The 11,387-nt window shown below is 27.1% G+C and overlaps 2 protein-coding genes across 2 annotated transcripts; one reads left to right on the top strand and one right to left on the bottom strand.

The window, feature by feature from the left end:
• The first annotated feature begins 1,131 nt into the window (after positions 1-1,131).
• Positions 1,132-3,810, top strand: LOC113374631 (odorant receptor 83a-like). Its single transcript, XM_026614608.1, has 6 exons — positions 1,132-1,405; positions 1,513-1,798; positions 2,154-2,457; positions 2,731-2,838; positions 3,214-3,369; positions 3,748-3,810. The coding sequence occupies exons 1-6, from the start codon at positions 1,132-1,134 to the stop codon at positions 3,808-3,810; spliced, it is 1,191 nt and encodes a 396-aa protein (XP_026470393.1).
• A 1,040-nt stretch (positions 3,811-4,850) lies between these two features.
• On the bottom strand, positions 4,851-9,974 carry LOC113377398 (Golgi SNAP receptor complex member 1-like). Its single transcript, XM_026617710.1, has 5 exons — positions 9,881-9,974; positions 9,584-9,762; positions 9,430-9,519; positions 6,005-6,168; positions 4,851-5,187 (listed from the first exon to the last, which is right to left on the bottom strand). Exons 1-5 carry the CDS (start codon positions 9,912-9,914, stop codon positions 4,950-4,952), a joined length of 705 nt encoding a protein of 234 aa, XP_026473495.1. The 5' UTR covers positions 9,915-9,974; the 3' UTR covers positions 4,851-4,949.
• Between the last annotated feature and the right edge of the window lie 1,413 nt (positions 9,975-11,387).

Genomic DNA, 11,387 nt, shown 5'->3' with positions numbered 1-11,387 from the left:
TTGCTTTTGGGGGAAATATCTTTTTTCCATTTTTTTTTTGTAATTTCCAAAAAATTTTTGTTTACTAAATTTTATTCTTCGAATATTTATTTACGGCGTGGAAAGTTCCAGCAATTTGCTTTGAGGCACGATGCCATACACCACTAGTTTTTGTTTAACCTCATGATTAAAACCCGGAACTTTATGGTAACAAAACCTTTTGATTATTTACCAGTTTTATATAAAATGTAATAAAATGAGATGAATAAAATTGGTTAATAAGATTGATGAATTAGATTGCCTTATAACAATCAAATATTTTTATTATCGAGGATAAACAAAAAATTTCGTAAGTTATTCCTGTTTATATATTATCAATGTTATAGCAATTTCAATCTACATTTGAATAATTTTTCTCATAAATATATCCTGAAAACAACTAAAAGCTAAAAAAAATCTGACATACTTATACAAATTTCCATTTAAAACAGATATTTAAGATTGTAAAGAATTATTTAAACTAAAAATCATATCATGCATTATTTGCATTTTTCATGCACGTATATCTAAAAACCAATCATTGAATGCAGAACCTTGTGGTTGCAAGGCCGAAGCCTTACCATCAAGCCACATATACTCCAACATATCAATGAACAAATAAGAAAATTCATAATTCTAAATACTAAAATTTCTTTTTGACCAAAACCCAATCATTTGTTGATAGAAATTGCCTAATAGGATTTAATGCATTTGAACTATTTTTTTTTTAAATTAGAAGATATGTAATTTTTTACATAATCAGTCCTTTATTATATGAAGTTTAAAAAAAAAACAATTTACAAGATAGAAAGTTTGTATAGTACGCCTCTGCTTTCAACACGATTTCTTAAGTAGTCTAATAAGTATAATATCGAGAAACATTAATAACCAGTTAAGCCTTTGCCTAACACTGATAGTTCCCAAAGTGAATTGGATCTTAGTAAAATGCCTTCAATAAAAACCGACGATCCAAAACCCACCAACTATTTTACAACAAACATCCTACTAATGAAATCCTTAGCCCTTTATCCATTCAAAGGAACTGGTCAACGAATCTTACCCACAATATCATTTTTTGTCTACGCAATATTCGTCCATATATCCTTTATCCACATGATCTACATTTTAGTGGTGGATGCTTACAAGGAATTTAATGGAGATATTTCTGCAATAGCCTTCAAAGTGGCCAATGCAATTGCTTATTTGACAGGAAGCTTAACAGTTGTGTTTTTTCATGTGAGGATGCCACAATTGTGTCAAATGCTGAAAATGTTGAACAGGAGTCTAAAAGTTAGGTCGGATTTGGGATTTGATTACGTTACTGTCGACGGCAGTTATGAAAGACAGAGGAAGGTCAATAAAGTTTGGATCTATACTGTCATCTTGGGTAAGTTGAAAAAGAATTTTATCTTGACCAAGACCAATCATCTCATACAGGTTACTAGTTGAAACCAATATTTAAACCTGATCATCTACATTTTATCCTATTTCCAGGTTGCCAACATCTATCCCTATATCCAATAATTGTCCAAGAACGAGTTCTTCCAATAGCTGGATCGTATCCATTTGATTCTTCTGTTTTTCCCAATTACGAATTGATGTTTCTATGGCAAGCTATATGTCAACTTTTGATAGCTTTGGCATATTTAGCTTTGTCCTGTTATTACATAAGTGTCGTCGTGATGCTTTGTGGACAATATGATGTCTTGTTCTGCAGCCTGAAGAATTTGTTCTATGCAGCAATCATCGAAAGTGGGACATTCAGTGACCAAAAATTGAGGTGAGATGGTAAAAGTCACATGGTAATGGTTTTTTGGTAATCTCACCATGATTCTTGATCTCATACCAAAAGACATATTAGTCATATTTTATGTGAATTATATGCAATTTTTATTTCAATCTGAGTCGAAATTTGATGTGATGGAGTCATTAAAATGATCAGGTTTGATATGTGATCAGATTCCTAGACAAAAACTAGCGATTTATAAATAACTGGCAATAATATTATATGTATGGTCAATTTTTTGATGAGTCATTAACAGATCTTTTCTCTTCTTTATTCTGGCTACTAATCATTGAGCTAATTATGATAACCAATTCTCTTATGCTAACTATGCAATATTTTTACTTCTCAGAGAACTACAAGATAAATATTTAACCATGGATCAAGAAGCAAACGAATACTACACATCAACAAGCACCAAGGAAAACCTGTCATCACTGCCGAATGATGTAACTTGGACATCCCCAATTGAAACCCTCACTTCAACATCTAAAATCAAAGCAAATAAAGTTGAGTTACAAAAATGTATCGAAAAATTCGATTTGGGTTCCACCAGAAGTTACGTTACGGAACAGACAAATGTTACGAGCAATTCAAAGTTGGCCCTGAACGATTATTATTATACAGAGCTGGATTGGGAGTTGAATAATGCGATTGTGAGATGTGTTAAACACCATTTGTTTATAATGGATTGTTGTGCAAATTTTAAAAAATTGTACAGTCCGATTATTTTGATTAAAGCACTGCAAATTTCGTCGTTTTTGGGGATTGCTGCTTATGGTGGATCGGTGGGTAAAAATATAAATTAGAATTACCTATTTTTTGTTTTGTTTTGAACAGAATTTTGATGCTCTTTAAGTTCTTCTTAAGCAAATCAGATAACACCATAAATATAAAAATGATACTTTAATTGATGATTTTCTTTTTAGAGTCCTAACTTGGATGGAGCTCAAATCGTTAATATTGTCGAGTATCTATTTTTATCTACAACAGATTTATTTATCTTGTGCTATTTTGGACAACAACTTTTTACTCAGGCAAGTTAAAAAAAACATAAAATAATAAATAATAAATAAGGAGAGATACAGCTATATAAAAACTAGCAAATGCATAAAAAGTTTCTAAAAAACAACAATACGCAATTGATTATATTAAAGCTTTCTTTGAAAAACAAAACACAAAAATTTATTAAATGAAAAACAAATATTATTAAATTAACAAAACATCTAAATTATTTATATGAACTTGCACTGAATATGAGTAAAATGATCAAAACTCGAAATGTTTGTTTTCAATGCAAATTAAAGTTTTTAAACTTTTTTTAAATAATTGTATGAATGCATGAAATACTGTTTTGTTATATTATTATATAGTTTCAATTTCATAATAATTTTATGATTTTTTTATATTAGAGCGATCGTGTAAAAGAAGCCATCTGCAGAGCCCCTTGGCACCTTTTTGGTGGTAAAGCCAGGAGGTCCATGAGAATCTTATTGGCAGCTGTTAATAGGCCTGTGGTTTTAACTGGAATGGGGTTTTATCGTATTGATTTAGCTCAATTTAGAACGGTAATCATTTTTAACAATTTAAAAAACTAATAAAATAACAATTCATAAACTCGACACTCGGACCTTGTGTTTTACATTAGTGCTTCTCTACTTTTTTAGGCCATTTTACAATTTTTTGTATATAGATATTTTAACAATTGGACTTTTTTTCTCAATTATTAAACATATATAATAATTTTATAACGTTTTACGTTATTCAATGCATTTCATTATTTTTTAAGCTTTTTTAATATTGAAATGAAAATTTGTATATCAGAACTTAAAATAATTTGTCTTTCCAATAATTAGCAAATTTATTTGAATAGAACAATTGAATATTAGTTATTTAATTATAGCAAAAAGTATTATTATATATTATTAATTCTCAATATATTTTAGATTTTGAGTGCTTCGTTCTCTTACTTCACACTATTGAGAAACATGCAGAAACAAGATATGTGAATTCAATATAAAATTAAATAATTGATAAATTATATTTATTAAATTATATATATATATATATATATATATATATTTAATTAATTAATTATAATTATGTCAACATTTTCTAAACATTTAATAATTATATCAACGTTTTCAAAAACTATCTAAATTTATATTTTTACTATGAATTGTTTAGAAAATTCATTCCCAATAATTAAAGTGTAATATTTTATACAAATTTAAAACCTTCAATTTACTCGAGTATAAAAATGGTAATTATTTAAACAATTACAGACCAAAATATTTTTGAACACATTGGTGTAAATTATTATCACTGCTTGAGAAGAAAAAACATCACTTCATTAGATCGCATAAATATAAAATTATACAATTCTATAAATATACATATATACAATTTTATATATGTATTTATAAACTAATTTAGTGTTTTTTTGGGTATGTAAATCTTTCGACTTCTTAGTATTTTAAATCCAGTTCGTTTAAACTTATAAGTCCTAGGTTTTGCAATTCATTATTTAGAAAAAATTTTAATAACAGTATAAATAAGTTAATGTTTGTTTTGATATGCTTTATTTATAAAATATATAGTAATAAATACACATACACATATATATACATATGTATAAAAATTTGCATCTTATACATAACATATAGAATTGAATGTGCTAGATATTAATCTAAGAATTATTAACATGAAATAAATATTTATGAAAAATAATATTCAGTATAAAATTCCTAGTGATATATGATATATGATTTGGAATTTACTTACTAAAGTAAAATGATATTTAATGATTAACAATAGCATTATTAATTATGCATGCATTTTCTAACTGTGAATTATTAACAAATTAAATAAATATCACAATTTTGGCGTGAATGAAATTCCTGAACAGTTAGAAAATGCATCATATCAACATTTTGTTTATTTATCAATAAATAACAAATTGTTAATTAAGCCTTAGGAAAAATAGCAGTTGTATAATATACATTTATAGTTATAATTTAATTACTCTCGTATTATAAACTTAAATAACTCATTCAGAAACAAAATAGCAACAGCTTTATTAGAAAAAAATCAGTAAGAATTCTGATAATTATCCCATTCAATGATTAGACCATATATGATAATTTTATTAATGGAAGGCATATAAAAATAACAATATCGTACAAACTGCTATCACAAAACCTAAAATTAAAGAATCTGAACGTTTCCTGATGCGTATCCTTTGCATAAGATTATTTATCACTGGAAATTTGTTATTGATATCATTAAATCGTGTTTTCATTCTCTTGAATGTTTGTCTTTGTGATAATAGATTGTCCCTCGTTTCTACGGCTATGCTTATTTGGTCATTTACTAAGTTGTGGGAACTAAAAAATAAATTTAAATAAATTATATATATATATATATATATATATATATAAGATGTTAAAAATATTCAATCTATTTTTCCTGAATAGTTAACTTGCTATAAGGCTGCTTTCATTTATCTGATTATTTGCAAATTTTACATAAAATTTATGAGTGAACTAATGATGTAAAATTCACTCAAAATATAAATATTCACTGAGTAAACATTAATTTAATGATTTAGTTAGTTCAAACTAATCCAATCATTCAATATTTAATCAATATTTTTCATGTTGATATCATTTGTTGTATTGAATAAATTTAACTATTTTTTCAAATATATTTCAAAATTAACCATAGAGTTTTTAAATAATTTAGATGTAGCATAATTTGTTGTAGTGAATAAATTTACCAACTACTATGATAATACTTATCAATATATCAAACTGTAAGAGTGTTTCAATTGAAAGCTGAAATAAATGATTGAATAAAATATTAACCGTCTTAAACTTGTTTATAATTGAATTTTTAATCCTAAAAGCATAAATTTAATGAAGTCCTCAAAAATATTTAAAAGGCCTTTTGGGATTTCCATTAACATATGATGTTTTCTGATTATTGAAGATTTATATCAAATACAGATGCATGTCGAGTATTTTTGCAGTAAACTACATGTATCTATAATGCCATTAACTATAAAAAATCTTCCAGTTATACATATGCCCACAATTAACTGGTAAGTTATACCAATATATGTACTTTGGACAAGGACAAATAAAGCAAATTTCCAAAATAAATAAAATTACTACATATTTGTATATTTAGTTTATTATATACCTGTTAATGTGTGAGCTTTCTTTCAAAAACAAATCACGTCTATTTAGGCCAGCATTAACAGAATTCATTTTATCCATTGAACTATCATTATCTCGCAATAATTCTTCTCGTTCTCTCCTTGAATTATGGTTAGATTGTATCTTTCTAAACTCCTGTTTGTAACCCTGATAATAATAATAAATAAGCTTACACAATAACAATTAAATAAATATTTCAAATTGTACAGTTTTTTAGTTATTACAATCCAGAGTCTTATTTTACTACAAAGGGTATGGGCGTGTTTTCATACAGAATTGGCCTCACCCTGGTATTTAAATTATTTTGATGCCATTTTATAGATATTTTCGAGAAAATTCGATATACTAAATTTTAAATTCGTAGCTCATCATTTGGCCGAGATATCAGTGAAAACATGTGAAAGTGGCCCCTTTTTTCAAACTCACTTTTTGTCGGAAATATGAGAGATATCGAAAAAATGTGAACATCATTCTATTTGTACTGATCTTGTCTATATTATTTATAATGAATAATGTTAAAAAATTGTCATTTACTGGATGAAAAGTTGAAAATAAGTTTTCATTTTAAATTTTCGACCAGTACGGTTAATTTGACTACTTTCTAAATAGCATCATTTTAATGCCTGTATATTTTACTTTTATTATCCAAAATTATATTTAAATCGAAGTGGAACTTTTTATAAAAAGTTGAAAAAACCGAAGGTAGTACACGCGGAATCCGTATTCCATATTCTATATAAAGGTAATACTTATTTAAAAAATAAAACTAGATATATACATTTATGTCTTTTATATTCATATATTTATGTATATAATTATTGTAGTTATATATTTATATACAATGTTTTTTTGTTTTGAAATTATACCTAAAACTTTATTTGCTTTTTATATTTTATATTGTTACTGTATATTATTTTATAACGATAGAAATACATAAATAAATAGTCACTATATTTACCATAGTAATATGGAAGTTGAGTTACAAAGTTATTAATACACTTTTAATCGTAGTCGCTATCATTGTTAATAGAAACTGTAGTTCTTTCTGTTATAAATATTACGTCTTTTATATTTATATTTTGTGTATACAAAATAATGATGCATTCAATCATTCACTCACAATAAAAACTAAATATACAATTATTCTTTGAATAACAATTGGAATATTGAGATAAAAATACGTTCTTTACTATGTCATATCTTTATCGATACTGCAATAATACAAAGATAGAAGAATATAATATAAAAAATTCTTAGTAATTTGAAATGCTCTAGCCTTGTTACTTAATTTTATTTTAAAAAATGCGTCAGTTTGTGTTTAAGCTGCTTCCAGTATAGTTACTTCAAGAATTTATAATATATCAGAAAATATAATGTTTCGGTAATTACTGTCATAGATTTCACAGTTATTTTATTTTAGTTGTTTGCTTTTTTGTGTTCTGTGTGAAATCTGTATTTAGATTTTTTCTGATTCAAATTCATTGTTATTTTAGTGAGAGCTTTGGTGGTTTAGTGGGTATTTTAATAATTTCATAATTATAAACTTAATAGAAACAATAATGCCGAAAAATTGCAAAATCTGCAATAAACAAGTGTTTAAAAAGTTTGTATTAACAATGTTAATACAAGTTAAACAGTTTCTATTAACAATGATAGCGACTACGATTAAAAGTGTATTAATAACTTCGCAACTCAACTTCCATATTACTATGGTAAATATAGTGACTATTTATTTATGTATTTCTATCGTTATAAAATAATATACAGTAACAATATAAAATATAAAAAGCAAATAAAGTTTTAGGTATAATTTCAAAACAAAAAAACATTGTATATAAATATATAACTACAATAATTATATACATAAATATATGAATATAAAAGACATAAATGTATATATCTAGTTTTATTTTTTAAATAAGTATTACCTTTATATAGAATATGGAATACGGATTCCGCGTGTACTACCTTCGGTTTTTTCAACTTTTTATAAAAAGTTCCACTTCGATTTAAATATAATTTTGGATAATAAAAGTAAAATATACAGGCATTAAAATGATGCTATTTAGAAAGTAGTCAAATTAACCGTACTGGTCGAAAATTTGAAATGAAAACTTATTTTCAACTTTTCATCCAGTAAATGACAATTTTTTAACATTATTCATTATAAATAATATAGACAAGATCAGTACAAATAGAATGACGTAATCAGTTTTTCGATATCTCTCATATTTCCGACAAAAAGTAAGTTTGAAAAAAGGGGCCACTTTCACATGTTTTCACTGATATCTCGGCCAAATGATGAGCTACGGATTTGAAATTTGGTATATCGAATTTTCTCGAAAATACCTATAAAATGGCATCAAAATAATTTAAATACCAGGGTGGGGCCAATTCTGTATGGAAACACGCCCAGACCCTTTAATAGACTTCTATATAAAATTTACTAATTCCACATAAAACTTTTGTTATTCAAATTAATTTATTATTACATTGTCTTCAAATACTGCGCACATTACTTTTTGCAGTTTAAGATTAGGATAAGCAAACAGAATTCATTATATTTAAAATTTTATATTTAGTAATAATTGCGCTAAATTCTTTGAAATTCTAAATTCTATAATTTTTTTAGTTATTGTGGTTATTTTTAATTACTTTTCTTTATTAAAATAGCAATTTGTGATTATTTTGGAAAAAGTGGCATCAGTATCTACTTCGTTCAGTCATAGAAGTTATCCATTATTCATCTATTACCATTTTACCGTATAGTTAGGAATCTACCAAGAAATTATGCCAAACAAAATAATTTGAGTGTGTTAGCAATTATGGGATCTCAGTTTCTCATTTCTCAGTTTTTTTTTCACTTCTTTTTTTTTCAATAAGAAAATTATCAACTATTTTACGATTTTACGATTTTACAATCCTGATTAAATGCACCAACTTTTTATGCAACTTGCCAACCTATTTAGTATGGGTGGGCCTCTCAAAGTTGACCCAAATTTAAAAATTTTAAATTCATGGTTTAACAAAATATTAATTTTTGAAAACTTGGGGCAATTATATCATTATTCTTGACTGTGCTCCAAGAAATGTTATTCACCATTACAGTTCCAAAGTTTTAATGAACAAAAGTAATAAAAGTCACTCACAAATAATCAAAAAAAGGTCATAATTTCACCAAAGCTCTAGGTTACACTTGAAAACTCACAATTAACAAACAACATGAGATGAATTTTTCAGAATAGTTATAGCGAATACTATAACCCCGTCTTAGCTAGACATTGAGTTCTGGGAAACCCTGTATAATATATATACATATATATATATATACATATATATATATATATATATATATATGTATGTCGTGTATGTGTATATTATTAAATGATATAAAAGTTTGTCATTTACCTGTAATATTTCCCTATGTCTTTGAATTGTATGCAACATAGCAGCACCACTAGCCGGTAGCTCAGACATTTTCTCATTTAGTGTAGATAACTTAAAACAAACCAATTTTAATCTAAACAATTCAAAACTCAAATAATATTAAACCTATAATTACTTTCTCCAGCATTCCATCGATTTCCATAGCCATATTATCACAAATATGTTCTCCGAGCAGGGGTGACTTATCGCTTCCCCCAGAGGATAATCCCCCAGGGGAAGATATCCCCATTTTAGAAAAGGCTACCAATTTTAAATCTACATCGTTTTCTAAATGCCGAGCTTGCTTTCGCAAATCTAGAAAGGAAGAAATTGGGTTATAAAGCAAAAAATATCTGGCATTGTATTTTACGAGGTCTAAAGACTTGTGTTTGATGTGGAATTATTATTATATGTTTATTTTGTTATTATTTACCTTCCCAGCTCATTGTTTGCGCCTTTACAGCCATTATTTTAGTTCACTTATTAAAACGTACATTAATAAAGCGGTGACGTTTATTTGACAGCTCAAAGATCAACTGTCAGAAGAAATACAAATGGCGGGCCCAAGGCGACAAGGCGGTTTTTTTGAAAATTGAAGATTCAAAATATTTATATTTTTGAAATTTGATAATATTGGCAATTTTTTTTATTATATTTTTAACAGCAATCAGAACCTTACGTCCTATGAGCTGTTGGGCTGAAACTTCCCCTCACTTCGTATTTTTAGATGGTAACCCAATGGTTAATCATGGGTTAATCCATCCATATTTGATGATTTTTGTTATTAGAATTAATCTTATCGCACAAAAGTAAAAAAAAAAGATCTTAGATAACAGGGTCTATCTGACCCAGCTTCATAACATACGAGTGACGTTGCAGTTCATTTGTAAAACGCCTGAATGCACAGCAAATACATGACATTTTGGCAGTATTCAGAATGATTCAGTAGCATAATGTATCGAAGTTGAAGCGTAACATGGCCTTGCCAGAACATTATTCTGTTGTGCGGTAAAATCGACCCATAAGTTTTTCATAAAAAACATTTTAACAAAGAATTACGAAGAAATGGCGTGACTGATCTTTACCAAAAACTTGTCAACGCGATTCCCAACAAATATTTCTCGAGAAGTTTTTGAATTTTTAAAATCGATGGAAGATTATGGGTGTGGAAGATTGTAGAGTGTCAATGCAGACAAAAATTCTCACTTTTTTCTACTAATTATAAAGAAATAAAAAGGCAACCTGACATTGCGCAGTAGAGATGTCCATTTGCACTTGAAAATGGAAATCAAAATTATGTTTGTTATTATTTACCTTCCCAGCTCATTGTTTGCGCCTTTACAGCCATTATTTTAGTTCACTTATTAAAACGTACATTAATAAAGCGGTGACGTTTATTTGACAGCTCAAAGATCAACTGTCAGAAGAAATACAAATGGCGGGCCCAAGGCGACAAGGCGGTTTTTTTGAAAATTGAATATTCGAAATATTTATATCTCTAAAATTTGATAATATTGACAATGCTTATTTATCTATGATTAGTACGAATAACCAACTATTGGTTTTGTCTCATTTTCAAAACATATACACTATTAATTTAACAATCGGTCAAATAAAAAACTAGTTGTAAGTAGCATTTTGCCTTAAGACAAGTTGCATTAACTTCGTTTCATTCGTTCTTCGTTTCATTAACACGTGATTTCCAATTTATGTCTTTCAAACATACTCATTACTCATAATATCTGTAATTGTATAAATTAAATTAATTTAACACATTTCATTTCAAATTCTAAGAATGTGTTTTAAGTGTAGAAGACGTTAACTGTAATCAGTAGTTACCTTTGAAACAAGAAACGTACCTATACTCTTCTTTCTATGAAACGTACATATGCACGGCATAGACTAGTTTAGAAATAGACTATATAGATTGATGAATTTTC

Source organism: Ctenocephalides felis, unplaced genomic scaffold (assembly GCF_003426905.1).
Source record: "Ctenocephalides felis isolate EL2017-DRISC unplaced genomic scaffold, ASM342690v1 CF-g0.4_SCAFFOLD_01886, whole genome shotgun sequence".
Taxonomy (NCBI): domain Eukaryota; kingdom Metazoa; phylum Arthropoda; class Insecta; order Siphonaptera; family Pulicidae; genus Ctenocephalides; species Ctenocephalides felis.
This window is presented reverse-complemented; position numbering and strand designations above follow the sequence as displayed.